Genomic DNA, 17523 nt, shown 5'->3' with positions numbered 1-17523 from the left:
AATTCTATTTGTTAGACAAATCGAATGAAGCAGAGAAGATAATGTTCATTTTTGTCCAAGATTTAAATAATTTATCTGATTTCTTTTTATTAATATTAGATATTACGTGAGTTAACACTATTGAAGTTGATAAAATATCAATTGATGAATCAGATGTGTAGGTTCCATACCACCACATTTATTAGGGATGTTGGTAACTTTCACATGGTTTTTCCTGTGTATACTTGATTTTATCATAGAAATCAATTATAGTAAAACAAAATCAAATTTTCTAACTTTCAACTTGATTTTTGAACAAACGAATAATTCAAGAATATTTTTATTGATGCAAATTAAAATTAATTATCTGGCAATGTTCTAATATTATAAAATCTAACATATAAAATTAACTTGCCAGACTTTCAAAGTCCTACAAAAATAGCAATCTGTTTCATGTATCGATACAATAAAAAAAACAATCTTTATTAGGCTGGAAAGATGATATTAAAAAAAAACGAACGAACAATTTCGCCAACCTAATATATGCAATCCATCTTCATATATCGATACTTGATTCAAACTAACCTATGTTTTCATTTCTTCCTTTCACTGTATTATTGGCACACTTTATCATCTTTTGAAAATATTTATTCTGCCTAAGAAACTTTTAAAACAGAATTTTTCCTTACTCATCGCTTAGTCTCATATGTAAAAGATAATTATTTTGAGTTATTTTCAATGACTTGCAAAAATAAATATCTACATAGCTACATATTTTTAAATATTAAAAAAAAATTCAACCTTAATATAACATTATTATTTGTTTTTTACTAATAACTCATTAAGGCCAATTATTAAAACTAACTTTTTAAAAATTCCTGTTTCAAAAAATAATTTTAGATTATCAATTAAAGTCACTAAAATTACTTTTCCTTTTCTGTTATAAACTAGTAGGTACAGTAATTGATTAATGATTTTGTTTTAAATTTGTAGAACTTAATTCGGAAAATATTATTATTTTCACAGGTAACCACTGACTTTTCAGGATTAAAAAGTGATTTGTGTAGCCAAACAATTCATAAATTACGGCTAAAAATAAAAATAATACTTATATTGATAGAGACTATATTTTACAACAGATTCTTTCTTATTGTCTCTGTCGTTCACTATTATCAGTCTTTAGCATATGGAAACAGGTTTTAATTATTTCCTTAAAGAGAAGAAGACAAAATCATAAACAGAGAAAACAAAAATCCTAAAGCCAAAAATATCTAGTAAAACTATTAAAAGGTTCAGTTATTTCTTTCCTTTTTTTTCTCTCTAAAATAGCTTAACTTACTTATCAGCAAATTACACACACATGCATGCTTGCAGCCTTCCCAATAGCCTCTTGAAACTTTTTTTCTGGCAACCTTACAATATTATAAAATACTTAATAAAGTTTTCATTTTGTATTAAGTAATAAGCTGACCTAACAACATACTTATGATAATCGTTTGTACTTTTCTGTTAAATCATAGTACGTATTTGACGTATTGTTTACTTTGAAGAAAAACCATTTATTCTTTTTTTTTATTAAAAGCGGATAAAAAATATTTGATAAATGTGCACTAATGGGTTTTTTTCTTTAATGCTTTCATTTTATATGTAGGTTTCTGTGTGTTTATTTATTTTAGACACTCGACCCGTTTTAAATCTATGTAAATATGTAAAACAAACTTTTAATTTTGTATCCTTATGCCAAACTTATTTAAGTAGGTTAAGAAAACAAAGGCAAGGTGAAGAAAGTTGACATGATTTAGCTACTTCAACATCACACAGTTAATTATTCTACTTTCTCGGTTAAATCAACCACAATCCCATTAAATTTAGAAATAATTTTCAGTTCAAACCGGCATTGTGGTTAAATAGCAACGTTCTTTTATGTCATTACTATTCCCAGAGCTAACTCTTATGTCGCAAGGTCTCAAACATAAGTCCTGGTACTGAGGTATACTATGAAAAAGTGAGATGGTTTAAATATGATGCTCCTTTTCCTTATCCAAACACTGAGATGATTATCTTCTATAACCTTGTCACCACAAAGTAATAAATAAATGACACTTCCACTTGATATTTTAGAAACAAAAATAAAAATTAGGTTAAAAAAGTAGAATGGAAACAAAAAGAAATGAAATATTTTTATTTTCAATATCAAGCTTATAAAATAGAAGTTACAATGTTAAGCTACAAAACAGGAAGTCACTCCAGTTACTTATTTGCATAGATCTCTAGCTCCACCGATAAGAGGATTCGTTATTTCTTCCTATTCTTTTCTTTTCACAAGTAACAGATTGCTCTGATTTTCGATAACTTCTCATTATCTAATTATTGGCACTAGCATTATTGCATGTTATTCGAGTTAGAAGTTAATATTTTAGGGCTGCACTCTTTGTATAAAAGAAAATGCTGAAAATGTTATAGCTGTACATTCAGTTATTCTTCAACTAAAAGTATGTTTTCATATGATAATATTGCCGAGTTGTGAACAAAAGATCATATAGTTAATGAACAAATTTAAATTAAAAAACTTCTAATTTGAAATGAATATGGATTGAATAATTAGAAAATTATTCTGAAATAAAATGTATTGCCCAATAAATAATTACCCAAATTTTAACGCAGCCTATGAAATTTATGTTCAGATAATAATTTTTTTAATCTAAGATCCTAAAAAAACAAGCTTATTAATGAAAATAAAGAAATGTGCATTATTTATTTATAGAAATTGAAAGATTTATTAAGCATTTTATAACACAGAATGTCTGTAAAATCGATGACATAACTTGGGTATTATGTTCTATATGTGTACAGAAAAAAAGATATTCCTATAAACGTAAGCCTGGAAAGGCTTGTTTTCTCAATAACAGAAATGGGAGTTTGGGTTTACTTTTGGCAGTTGCATAACTGCTGCTTCCCTTATTCTGTCCTTTAGTCCTCACATTCCATGAGCGATGTTTCTGGCAAAGAGAGAAGAATTGCAGAATTTATGCACCAGACAATTATCGTTGGATAGTTTTTGACTTTGAAATGGTATTTTCTTTCTAGATCCTTACATCAAGTGGCTTCATACTTTGTCTGAAGCTATTTCCATAAAACAACAGCAACAGCAAGAAATAGCCTATCGAAACAAATACTGATCAACATTCTTGAGTGAAAACATCTAACATGTACAATGTATGTGATAATGCACTGTTATTTCTACATATTGTGTAGATAAACACTAACCCCTGTGACAATTGCAGATAAAATAAGCCTGGGCTTTGTACTGCTACATACATTAACAGAATTATGAATTAATGACACCAAACATATATAAATGGAGCTGAGAAGAAAGTTCTGAATGTCATGAGTGGGGAATCGGTCAGGATCCTGCTGTCTCTTCTTAGTTCAGATAATAGAATACAACAGATCAAATACATGTAAATAACTGTGATCAGCAAAAACCAAATACCAGGCTGATAGATAACTGGATCACAAAGGAAATTAGACTAGTAATGCTGTGCTATTATAAAAGTAGCCAGAGGCTTCTTTACACACATAAAAAATAATCCCGAAGTTATGATATCGATTTTACCAACAACGTTTGTATATTCCTGCAAGGGAATGTTGCCAGGTAAAAGGCTAATGATAATTTAGAATTCCAACACTGATGCCATCATCCTGGTTATGCAAACTGTAGTCACCTTGAGTTAAAGGGTGAAAAACAGTTATTTCTAAATAATAACTAGGACAGCTTTTTCATTTTATGGCTTTGAATTTTTTCATCTTTCTCTATCTCTGAAGTCAGATATATTTTAATATATCTTAAGACCAGCCACATTTGATATCATGCTGTTGTTATTTTTAAGAAAACTATTTATCATGAAATAACTGATAAAAGGAAGCAGAATCTTTCACCACTTGAGACATTAACTGATGCCACAGTTTTTTCGATATTTTTTTTTGAAGTTTCTGCTCTGTTGGTCACAATAACCATTGCATGTGTTTCCGATAAGAATCGTTCTCATATGTAAAGGGAAGGTTACACAAGATTTGATGCTCTCTCTCTCTCTCTCTCTCTCTCTCTCTCTCTCTCTCTCTCTCTCTCATATATATATATATATATATATATATATATATATATATATAATATACACGCATATATATATATACACATATACATACATACATACATACATACATACATACACAGGGATATATATATATATATATATATATATATATATATATATATATATACATACATATGTACACACACACACACATATACATATCACTAAATGCCTTTTACTAAATTGAAACAAATTTTCTGTACTTTTGGAGTCAAGTGAAATTCAGTTAATAAGTAAACCCATATATGTTTAAATAGTTCTGTGTAATCTAAAATAGTAAAAATAATGATGAATACATCTCTACTATTTTATAAAAGTCGCTTTGTGTGTGTGTGTGTGTGTGCGTGTGTGTGTGTGTGTGTGTGTGTGTTTTCCTTCCTCATAGGTTCCAAAACGGCTTAGCCTATCTTTTGCAAATTTCACACAAAGGTAATTTATATTTCTGGCAGTGTTCTTAGATATGTTTTGTATAGAAATTCATCTAATAAGTATCGAAAGTAAAAAAAAAAAATCCTGTCTTAACAATAGTCTTCTTTTCATGTAAATAAAAAAGAATTTTACAAGGGAATATTTCATGTTACACCGACCAAGATTATATTGCTGTAATATAAAATATTCCCCTGTAAAAATTCTTCTTTTTATCTATATGTAAAGAAAGACTATTTTTAAGATCCTCAAGCCCAAATATCAGTTAACGTGATATTGTAAACAAATATAGACGGAATTTGTCGAACGACATTATGATTATTATTTGTTTGTTTGTTTGTTTTTTGTGAATTAGTCTACCGGGCAAATTATTCCTCATAATATATAATAATCAATAGAGGATTAATTCTATAATAATAAATACGCAATCTGCATAAATTAAAATATTATGTTTAAGCGCGTTGTATGATCTGGCAGCTACTCATATATACTATTAGCTATACTATGACTGTGAATCATTTTTTTTTTCTAATTTGATTTCTTTTGAAAATTCATAAACTATGACGTATTTGTTAAGATATTCTTCTTGCATAACTGTCTCCTTATTTCTAGCTTGTACTCACTAAGAGTTCTCATACTGGTCATCATCAGAGATTACTCACTGATAATAACCGTGGTGTTCACCAGGAGACTGAGTGGGAACAAGTCTCCCCAGATTTCCCAAACTCTCCATCTCTTTCGATAACCTCCACAAATGAATTTGCATTATCGCAAGAGCTGCTTATCATTAATTTCTAGCTATTAAAAACTATTGGTCTCACTGAAATTTAGCCACACTTTGCACTTATCTAGTCGAGGTCTCAGTCTTTCCATCTTCTTAGATCCTTCACAATTATTTTGCATGATATCAGTCGAAGCTTGTGCTTTTTTTTTGCTTGAAGCTTTGGGTGGGGGGGCACAATTAATAAGATTTCTTGTAGTTTATGTTCCCTTGGATTCATATGGTATTCCACCTATCTTTTGTTTTACTTCTGTTGTAGTTTCTATGCAGCTGGTTAGTGTCTGTGTATTATATTTACTACTACTACTACTACTACTACTACTACTACTACTCACTGGGAGTTCTCACACAGATCATTAACAACAATCTGTGATATTCCCTGGAGTCTGGTGACAACAAGTCTCCCCAGATTTCCGGTACTCTCTACCTCTTTCAATAACCTTTACAAATGAATTTGCATTATCGCAACAGCTGTTTGTCATTGATTTCTCGCTGGCAACGACCATTGGCCTTCACTGGAATTTGGATGGGGATAAGCCTCCACAAGTTCCCAGTCCTCTTTGCACTCATCCAGTGGAGATCTGGTTAGCGCTTTCTCTTTTCGTTTTTTTTTTTTTTTTTCATCCTTTCTGACCCTTAACGATTATTTGGAGTAGTGCCAGTTGATGCCGACACTACAAATTTTTTTAAAGGGGGATTAACTTACAATTATACAGTTTCAGTATTATTGATTCCATGACGTTTTCTTCTATCTTTTTGTTTTACTTCTGTTGCAGTTTCTATATGTCTAGTTAGCGTTTGTAGCTCATGTGTATTAGTGTCTGCATTCAAAGATGTTCTTTAATATTTCAGCCGTTTTTATTATTGTTATCCGTTGGATCTACTCAGCCCCCCCCCCCGATTTAAATCTTCTCCCATACTCTTTTCAAAGTTTTCAGGATTATTCCTAGTGCTTCTATGATTATTGTTGTTATCTTGACTCTCTTCATCTTCCATATCCCTTTCAGCTCTCTTGCCAGTCTTGTGTATTTGCTTCCCTTCTCTGTCTCCCTGATATTGACATGTGGTCTGCTAGAATGGCAAAATCTATGATCTGGCAGGACTTTTCCTTCTTGTTAACTATTATGACATCCGAACTTCTTGCTTGGATGGGTTTATACGGGTTTGTACGTCCATATCCCATATGATTTTATAATTTTTATTTTCAAGTACTGCTTCCGGTTTGTGCTTACCATTTGTCTGAGTGTTCAAGATGCAGTTGTTTGCATAGTTCCCACTGTACTGCCTTCCCCATTTGATTGAGTCTATTATTATTACATTTTTTATTTACTGGGAGTTTTCACACAAGTTATTATCTGTGATTGCTCACTGACAATAACTAGTAGTGTTTCCCTGAAGTTTGAATGACAACAGGTCTCTCCAAATGTCCAATATTTTCCACTTCTTTGGATAAACTTTGCAAATTGGCATTTCACCCAAATGTTATCTAGTGACATCACGTGTGTTTATGTGTTTTTTGGGGTTTTTTTCTCTTTCCATTTATCTTTGGGTGGTAAGCGTTTTTGGTTATGTAAGTTGGTTTTAACATTCAAGGATTTTTCTTAATATTTCGGCTGTTTTCATCATTGTCGATTATTATATAGATTCAATCTTCCTATTTATTTCTATTTCTTCTAGTCTTTTTTATTTAATAGAAATTACTGCATACATTTAGAATTTTTTAAGCAAAAAAATCGATTGAGTTTTTTTTAGACATTTTATGTGAACAACACAAATCAAAAAATTGAATAACGAATTGGCTACACAAAATCAAATATCGATCCAATTGTATTTGGGTTTGAAGTAAAAATCCCTGACTGACTTAACTTTATATATAAATTGATAGTATTGACTTAATTTTCAAATTAATGAACACTCATAATTGAAGTTATAAGAAATCATACAAAACATACCCTATATATATTCACCTTTGAGGATTGATTTTGGATAAAAATTAACTGTACACATTTATAAAATAAAAATATAAGTCAATTAAAACTTTATAGAAAACCTGATTATATATCTCTTCATTAAAAATAAAAATAAAATAATATATTTGACTAATTTGACTTTTAATAATGTTCTAAACATGTTGTTATATCTGATAATGACTACTGTTATTGTTTAATAAACCAAATATGATAAATGGATGAAATATGAAACTTAACACATTATGCGATTTACAGATTGGAAAATCACTTATAAGCAGTTGGATGTAAAATCTGTGTTTGTGAAGTACTTTTTTTTTTATCTCATCATCATCATCATCATCACCATCATCTCACTATAAAAACAAAGAACTCTGCCTTCTTGTGTGCAAGGGAGATCATTTGTCTTTTGCATATTGTTTTTGACTGAGCGCCTCACACACATTTTGATTTCTACTCTCATTGTCAATATAAATTTTCAATCCCATGTATTTGTATTTAATCGTCAGAAATTCTACATAATAGTGCAATTCTCTTTAAACTTTAAGAAACGTATTAACTTTTTAATATTCTGTTGATATTCAACAAGTTTTCTGAAAGGAAACATTTATCAACAAATGGAAAAATGTTGTCACAAATTCGCTCATAGAAAGTTTACATTTCTTTTTAATTTAATATTGTTCATATTCTTTTGAGATACTAATTTTTTGTATCGTTCCTTACAGAATTTTTTTTGTTTGAGACTATAAAGTCCTTACGCAAATGAAAAGTATTTTTTATTTTGTTGCCAAAAGATGGCTACTTGTGGTCACTGGCATTCATCCATGATAAGGTGAAGTAAAAGGGGGTAAAGATGTCGGTGACTAGGTAATAAAAATCCTTATGTAATCTCTTCAGGGAAACAGTGACCAATGCCATGGGCAAAAAGCCTATAATTCAAGCAATCAACAAGAGAAGAAAGTCAAAACAGAAAATGCCTGGAAGCATGAATTGCTCTAATTTGGAACACTTCCATCTGTCCAACTAACGCTTGCAATGAAATTTTAACAACAGTTAACAAACAGAAAATAACGAATAATATATTTATTCCATATATTGCATAAATATTAAAAATAATACAAAAAGGTTACTGACACAGAAATGCTGTGTGAAACAATAAAATTGTCGCCCTAGAAAAGACAATATGAATCCATTTCTATTTGATGAAAACCGTTTTTTTTTCTTTTTTTTTTTTTTTTTGCAGACCATCTACTAGTTTGTCAGTTGTGTACAAATCCTAAGAGTGATAGGAGCCTTCTACCATGTTTAAAAGTGACACAATGTTCAACAAATAAGACCGGAGATGTGCTACTGTACAACTCATGCTCTCTACCGATTCAAGTTATGAACACGGGATAATTGTCAGTACACTCAAAATGCAAATTTGAATAGTTCAATGCTTGAGGGCACAGTTCAACACATCAGACAACCCACAGTTATGGTCTTTGGTGTGGTTTTAAGTGAGGGCCACATCATGTCATCTCACATCTTAGAAGTCGGTTTGAAAGTCAACACCAAAGTGTACCTGGACGTGCTGAAGAATGTGGTGATCCCCTGGTGCAATCAGGTGCCCGCTGGCAGACCCTGAGTGTAGCTACAGGACTCGGCGCTGGCCCACAAGTCCAAAGAGATCCATGCTTGGCTTCAGAAGTAGTGCTACAACTTTGTATCCTTCTCTCACTGCTCTCCTTCCTCCTTCAACCTGAACTCGCTGGACTACTTCATTTTGTCATACAATGAGAACATCACCAACATGAGGTCCCACAATACCAAAGCCAGCCTCATCACCGCCATTTGCCAAGTATTTGCTGAGCTCCCACCGGCACTTGTGGAAAAGGTATGCTCCAGTTCTGGACTCATATTAAGGTGGTGATTGAGGCTAAAGGCAGTTACATTGAATAGATGTCAGCTCTGCTACATAATCAAGTTACTTGAATTGATTTTGTCAATAAAAGTTTTAAAATAAAGCTGTTGTTTTCTTTAGGACAACAATTTTATTGTTCTACTCTGTATATAAAGATTTCCCAGAATTTATTATGCTCATATGTTTTGTAAATATGTTTTGTTATGTTTAATATATACGTTAAAAAAAATAAAAGAATGTTAACTCTTACTAAAACAATAAGAATTATTCTCCTAAGTTAATTTTTCTTTTTAGTTGTTTATTTATCTCATTAGTATACTACCAAATAAGATTAAGTATATTTTTCAAATAAATTGTAGTGAAATACGCTAGTTTATTGCCAATTAGATTGTATAACAATAATAAATAAAAAGCAGTTAGTCAGAATCAAATTTTAATTTGTCAGCAAAATGTAGTTTAGGTCCAACATTTGAAATCTGGTCAACATTAGGTTATATTAGATGAATTAATGTATGTATTTAATAATATAAATAAATACTACTAAGCATTACATGTTGAATGGTTTTTATCAATACTTTCAATGCATTGCATTTTTATATAATGATTCAGAAAATTAAATATATATATATATATATATTATAGTAAGTTATAAAATATATATGGCGATTAAGCTACACTGAATATTCCGCGTTTCATCTACTCTAGGACTCTTAGTCCTAGAGTGGATGAAACGCGGAATATTCACTAAGATTAAGCTACACTGAATATTCCGCGAGTGGATGAAACGCGGAATATTCAGTGTAGCTTAATCTTAGTCCTAGAGTGGATGAAACGCGGAATATTCAGTGTAGCTTAATGGCCATATATATTTTATAACTTACTAACTAGCTCTACCTACGTATTGAGCACTTTTGAAGTAAATACTTAAAGTTTACGCATAAATTTATACTTTCGCATATCAATTTTATGTGAGTAAATGAAGTAGTTATATATATATATATATATATATATATATATATATATATATATATATATATATATAGCCACATTTACTTAAAACTTTATTCTTTAAACAAACCATTTCTAAAAATATTACTTACCTCCCACTTGGAGACAATTCTTTTTCTGTAATGAGGTGAATTTGGAGGCACACTATATTCCTTGATTCTATTACTAACTTCCTGGAATGAAAGAAAAAACGAGGATATAAATTTGATATATTAAGAATTAACACAAATATGAAAATAAAAATATATAACATTTCAAACAGTCAACAATTTTTTTTAGCTAGCATTGATATCATCATGTACTGTCCTTCGTGTCCGAAGACGACTTCCTGTGAACCATCATTCTCCACTTGTCACGATCGCGGCTGAAGGTCTGCGAGCTTCCAGTAGGGATCAACCTGTCCTTTAGATTTCGTTTGACGGCGTCACGAAACCTGAGCTTAGGTCTGTCTATGCCTCGTACCCCATCCTCCAGTTGTGAAAACAGTATGTTTTGGTAGTCGGGAGTTCTCCATTCTGTTTACTTGCCCGGCCCATCTCAGGTTTCTCCGAATGAGCAGGTCATACATGCTTGAGAGGTTGGCTTGTGATAGGATCTCCCTGTTGCTGACAAAGTCATACCACTTGACATTTAAAATCTGCCGGAGGTGTCTCATCATATAGGTGTTGAGCTTGCGGGCTACTAGTTTGTACACTGGCCAAGTTTCTGCACTGTAGAAGAGTGACGAGAGGACGATGGCGCGGTACACCAAGCATTTAGTTCTGAAAGTCAGGTCTTTATTTTGCCAGACCTTCTGTTTGAGTTTTCCATAGGATATGGAGGCGTTAGCCATTCTTGTAGAAATCTTCTCGTCCATTTTGTTGTTGTTCATGACTGTGGTCCCTAGGTATTTGAATTTGCTGACATTGTAAAGCTCCTGGTCTTGAATCTTAATTGGTTGGCTTGTTGCCGGTGATCCAGGGGATTGTTGGTACATCATTTCGGTTTTCTTGATGTTAATCTTCAACTCGAAGGCCTTGGCTGATCCTGCGAAGTGAGTTATTATGTCCTGAGCATGCTCGTGACTATATGCTACAAATGCGGTGTCAATAGCATTGATATACGGAGTATATATGCAACTTTTCAATATTAAAATGACAAAGTTATTTTTTAACACATTCGAGTAAAATATAAGAAGTATTTGTATGATAACTATTTTTTATATTCTTATTTATTTATTCCACTCGGAATCTCATTAAAAACAATATGCAAAAAAAATTATAAGCATTAAAATAAAATATTTATTTCCAGTAAATTTGTAACATCTTGTTCAATAAGTAGCAGAAGCAAGCAAATATTCTTTAAAAAATCGACTTTTGATTGGATAAAAATCTTAATAAATAATCTTATTTCAGTCAATCAGAAGCATGGAAAACATACACCTCTGTAATGTTTCCAAAAGGACCAATTAAATATTTTGCGCCTAGTGCTAAGAGGTGATCTAATTTATATTTAAATAAAATCAGTCTACCAGTCTCATGGGAGAGGAAACTTATAAATCAGTCTAAGGAATAAATAGCACATCACTTCGTAGCCTATATTAACCAACTTGAAACTCGCACAATTACTACTAACCTTAACACATGAGGCCATCTATAATATAAATCTCCCCTGAGTGTTTACATGTATGTATGTATGTATGTATGTATGTATGTATGTATGTATGTATGTATGTAGGTATGTATGTATGTATGCATGCCTAAAACTTTTGACAGAGGCGACGAATGAAATAATTGTTTAATCTGTTAAAAGTAATTTTCTTTTAATGATAAACAACACAACAACAATTTTTACAGATGATTTTTCCCAATTTTTTTAAATTTTATTTTGCTAATCGTATAGCTTTTAACACTAAAAAATAACTAGATTAGTGTTAGGGTTAATTTAGGATTATTAGGTTAGGGTTAGTTAGGATTAGGTTAGTTGAGAGGTTAGGGTTAAAAAACGTTCGTTTCATTGGAAGATTTTCTTTTAGAGTTATTGCAGACGACAAATAAAAAAGAAAAAGTAGGAAAAGAGGAAAGAAGTTTGTTGACAGTATAATTCCACTATCTACAATAATATAAAAACAAAGAAGATTTATTTAATTTAAAAGTAAAGATGCCTGCTTCTTAAGTATTCTGACGAGCTATTTATGTAAACAAATGAAAGATGCTGAACAAAAAAGTCAGTTTTGTTTTGTCCATAACCTATATCAGCACCAAATATGATCTGCACAAATCTAAAACCACACAGAGAGAAAGAAATGGACCACAAAAGAAATGAGATTAGCAATGACGTGTTATTACAAATGCAACCCCAGACAAAGAGGATCCTTTGTACACAAAACATAAAACCAAAGTTATACCAACGATTTTCCAAACACTTTGTATTTGTAAAAATAATTCTGTGAGGACATGTCTCTATTTACTAGCCTTCTTATGTGGACAGAATTAGCCACAAGATCTTACTTTAATATGAGGAAAATCCAGCTTCTTAAAATGGGACATTCTGGATTGGGACAAAAATAAAAATCAACTCTTTCTAGAAGGATTTTTTCTCCACTGAGCAAGTGCAGGAAAGATGAAATGTAGTCTTAGAATAGATTTACTTCCTAACCAAATGTCTTGTGTAAAATTATATTTCACATCAAATAGGTCACCTTATATTGATCTAAATATAAAATGGCTAATATAAACGAAAACTTAAACACAAGATAACATATGTTAAACATGGTGTGAATTCTTTAAAAAAAAAAACGACATTTTTCACCGAGAAGAGAGAACTAGAAAGAACAATATCTCCCTAGGTTGTAAATCAATGCAATGTTCAACGATATCCTACTTGCTTGTTAGTGAACATAATATACATGTCAGAAACATGTTTTCGCGTAAGTATATTTAACTGCCTTATTACTTGTGTCTGGGTCGAGAGACAAAGCTCTAAGTATTTGGTATGTGAGAAAGAAAAAAAGTTGGTGTATGCTGAAGGGTAGCCTGGAAATGTGCCAGACCGGGGCTAGACTTGACTCCTTGTGGGTTTTCAATCAACAACAGGTGACTCAAATTGCTGATTGTTATGTAATTGTGAATTCTTGACTAAGAAAAGCATGCAACTAGTTTTTCTATGGTATAATAGAATACTTTATTAATAAGCATCGTACTTCAAGAAATTAAATACGAGAAATGAAAAAAGTTTACAATGAATCACTGAAAAATCCTGTGTTAAGAACAGAGCAAAAATTGTTTTATGTGAGGAATAGAGCTGTAAAATTCTCTGCCTGATAGATTTGAGTATTACATTGGCCAAATATATTATGACATATAGAGAATTTCAGGTTAAGTAACATTTTAGTAAAGCCTAAATAAAGTAATTTTAGTTCAACATCAACACATCGATTAAAGGCCCAGTCCCAAATTGATATAAAAAAGAGTTAAGCTTAATTTTTCTTGTAAATAAACAAATACTCCATATTTTTTCAATATTGTTTTCGTATTGGCTTTTCTTCGAGTTTTATGGGAATTTGATTCTCTCCTTGACTGAAACAAACGTTGCGTTTAAACATAATAATTGGTTAGTGAAACAACAAAAGGATATGTTTTTACTGAGAGAAATGAAAATATGCATCTTGCAATCACAGATTATTTATAGAGGTGAAACAAGAATAATCAGTAAATGCAAGATGCATATTTTGTTGCATTTCTATAAAGCAATTATATTCTGCACATTAGCATAATTGGCAGCCAAATTGCACAACTGAATCATCATAATCATATTTGGTTTACATGTTGGAATGAATTATGTAGCTTTAAAAAATTGACTTCCAAACTTTCGCATATTTATTTTTTAAGTTTATTCTTATTGTTATATCGCATATCCCTCCATATTTATATGAATAAACCGGAAACAAACAAGATCTGTCGCCAGATCACCACAGCTCACCAACCAACAGCCATCAACCCTTCGCCAACAACACCAGCTATTAAGGATCGCTGCACCTGTATCCCAGATCAGAACACTAAGCCACATTCCCATCATCGCTGTCACTGCACACATATTCCAGACGCCAGAACACCTAAGCCACGTTCCTGCCATCGCTGCCCCTCACCTCAGCCTGATAATAACTTAGATCATCCTGTGTAATCAGTCTTTTGAAAAACTTTGACTCATCTTCTTGGCACATCTCCAAATTCATCCTCGACCACTCAACATGTTCTCGTTTCTGGAATGGTGGGAGCAACATGGGAATCCATCTGGAAGACACCTTATGCATATGCAAATGGTCATGAATGATAGTTTCCACAGAACCTGTACTAATCTTGACATCTTGGACTATTTGGCGAATAGTAATGCCCTGATCTTCCAAAATGGCAGCCTCAACTTGACGGACAGATGCCTCATCAATGGCAGAATGGCGGCGACCAGGTCTGGGAGCTGTTTCCACAGACTTCTGGCCATGTTTGAATTCACAATGCCAGCATTTTACACGGTCATATGATGGGGCATTATCACCATAAGTTTCTTTCATTTCATCAAAAGTCTCCTGTGATGTGATCCTTTCAAATACAAAAACCGGATCATTGCTCAACATTCATCAGGCTCCATTTCACACCTGATTCAATTCAAACACCGGTAAAACAGAAATCACAATCAGTTCAGAGCTGTAATTTGCCATATAACCCGTAGAGATATAAATCATTGCACATGCAAAATTTCAGCTAGATCAGATAACTGGAAGTGGGTCAGGGGCATTACTTATTGAACGCCCCTCGTGTGTATATATATATATATATATATATATATATATATATATATATATATATTTATTTTTTTTAATTACATTTTCACCCCAAACAAGGCACATTGCCACTTTGATGTAGGTGGCTACTATTAGAGACACAGGCTACAGGGGAACTAGGTGGGGAGTTTGGCAGCAAGATATCGGTTCACGTTACACTTGAACTTCTGCATGTAAGTACAGTTGGGGAAGCAGGAACCTGGCAGGGAGTTCCAGAGTCTAGCGGTTCTGGGGAAGAAACTACTGGAGTAGAAGGTTCTCTTACATCTAGGGATCTCTACTGTGAAGGGGTGGGATTTAGCTGCTTGTCGGGTTTGTCGGGGGTATTTACTTAGAGAAGGTACAAGTGCTTGCAGCTGGTCCGAACATACACCATTAAAGTACTTGTAGAACAGGCAGAGGGATGCTACATTGCATCGATGGGACAGAGGCTGAAGCTTGGATGATAGTTCAGGACCTATTAGGTTGGCAACTTTCTTTTGAACCTTGTCTAGGAGTGAGAGACTAGTAGCAGATGCACCGGCCCAAAATATGACAACAATACTCCATACATGGGCGAATGGTGGCTTATAGAGGTAGAGGATACATTCAGGGGTCAGTAGCTTTCTAGCACAGTAGAGAGAGCCTACCTTTTTTGCAGCGGTCCTGGCAATGCTCTCAATGTAATTGTTCCAACTCTTGTTTCCTGTGAACGTTAGGCCGAGGAGTTTAAAAGATGTACTTTCAGATAAAGAGTCTTTGGCCATTGCTATTGGTGGTAGAGAAGATTTCTTGCAGTTATTGAAGGAAACAAGTTTAGTCTTGGCAGCATTGGATGTGACCATCCATTTTTATCCCCATTCCACTGCAGATTGGAGTTCATCCTCTTATGTTTCCGCCATTTCTTTAGAAATGTGTTCATTTGTTTTCCTGTCGTGTCTGTTATAGAGCGTGGTGTCATCAGCATATATACCCATCTCACAGACAATTTTGTCAGGGATCTCATTTATGAATATTAGGAATAATAGAGGTCCCAGGATAGACCCCTGAGGCACTTCCGCATTTATATCATATTGTTTAGATGTACGGCCATCGAGGACAACCTGGATTTTTCTCTTATCTAAGAAGGATTTAATTATGTTAAGTATTCTTCCAGTGATACAGTATGATCTGATTTTCCTGAGAAGACCCTCATGCCATACCCTGTCAAAAGCCTTAGATATATCTAGAGCTACCGCTTTGTCAAGTGAATGGTATATACGCTTGGAGATTACAGTTAGGATGTCTGCTGTGGAACGGGCTTGCCTAAATCCATATTGTTGATCGGTAAGAAGTTTAGCATCTGTAAGGTGATGGACTAGAGCTTGGTTAATTATGGACTCAAATATTTTGGCAAAAAGTGGGAGGAGGCTAATGCGGCGATAATTTGCTGGGTCAGTTCTTTCGCCAGAATTCTTAAAAACTGGTACCACAGAAGCAGTTTTCCAGCAGTTCGGAAAGCAAGATTCATTAAGGCATTTGTTGTAAAGTTTGGAGAGGATTGGAGCTACTTCGGCAGAGCACTTTTTTAATAGCACAGCCGGGATGAGATCAGGTCCATATGCTTTTGCAGTGTCAAGATTTTTTTAATGGCATGCACCTGAGAAGGGGTGATCGTCACGTGTGGCATCTGTCCGCAAAAGAAAGTCTGGGAGAGGGTGGTTAGCAGGGTCTAGTGTGGAGTTAGAGGCAAACCGACTGGCAAGCATGTTAGCCTTCTCGGTTGCTGAGCAAACAACTTCATGATTGTTGGATAGTGAGGGAATTGTTGATTGCCCATTATTTACTACACTGTTGTAGATTTTCCAGAAGTCACGGGTTCCTAATTTCTGAGCTTCGATGCGATTTTGGGTGGTTTCAGTAAATTCTCTCTTAGCTGTCGCTATTTCTTTCTTACAGTTACTTCTGGCTTCTATGTACTTTTGTCTGTTTGAACTGGATTTATGTCGGTTAAATCTGTGGTACACATGCTGCCTTTGCGCGATGGCAGGTGCACATGTGGAAGTAAACCATTGGGGAGAGTGGGGCTTGCTATAAAATTTCCGTGTGGGAACATGTGCTTCAATTGCTGTTTTGAACCATTCAGTGGTCTCACTTGCGCAATGGTTAGCAGGAAGTGAAAAGATATTTCGCCATAGGGCGTCTCTAATGAGATCCCTTATGGCTTCCCAGTCGGCTTTTTTATAATATCTCGTTGTTTTGAGCTATGGCTCTTCAGTTTTGGCTCTAGAGTTTAGGGTGATTTCAACTATTATCACTACATGATCAGCATTCCCAAGTGGACTGTAGGCGTTCGTAACACAATCATCAGGAACTGTGGTCAGAAACAGGTCTAAAAGTGATGAGTGTTGCTCTTGCTGGTCTGGGAAACGGGTTGGAAACGTAACCGTCTGTGATAGGGAATGAGATATAGAGAAGCTATGTGTTGTGGTACCAGCTACGTCTGTGTAATTAGAGAATCCAAGCCAGTT

At 33.5% G+C, this 17523-nt stretch overlaps 1 protein-coding gene across 3 annotated transcripts in view; it reads right to left on the bottom strand.

Annotated features, from left to right (window-relative positions):
• The window catches only part of LOC145296251 (H(+)/Cl(-) exchange transporter 7-like), a 594517-nt gene that overhangs the window by 151604 nt on the left and 425390 nt on the right, over positions 1-17523 (bottom strand). For all 3 annotated transcript variants that reach the window (XM_080142486.1, XM_080142534.1, XM_080142525.1), the window contains exon 3: positions 10311-10391. In XM_080142486.1, the coding sequence (XP_079998612.1) occupies positions 10311-10391 (81 nt within the window). The remainder of the gene's footprint in view (positions 1-10310; positions 10392-17523) is intronic.

This window comes from Euprymna scolopes, chromosome 1 (genome assembly GCF_053919585.1).
Source record: "Euprymna scolopes isolate OS-2025 chromosome 1, ASM5391958v1, whole genome shotgun sequence".
NCBI classification, from domain to species: Eukaryota; Metazoa; Mollusca; class Cephalopoda; order Sepiida; family Sepiolidae; genus Euprymna; species Euprymna scolopes.
The sequence above is the reverse complement of the archived record's forward strand: the minus strand, read 5'-3'. Positions and strand labels throughout refer to the sequence as shown.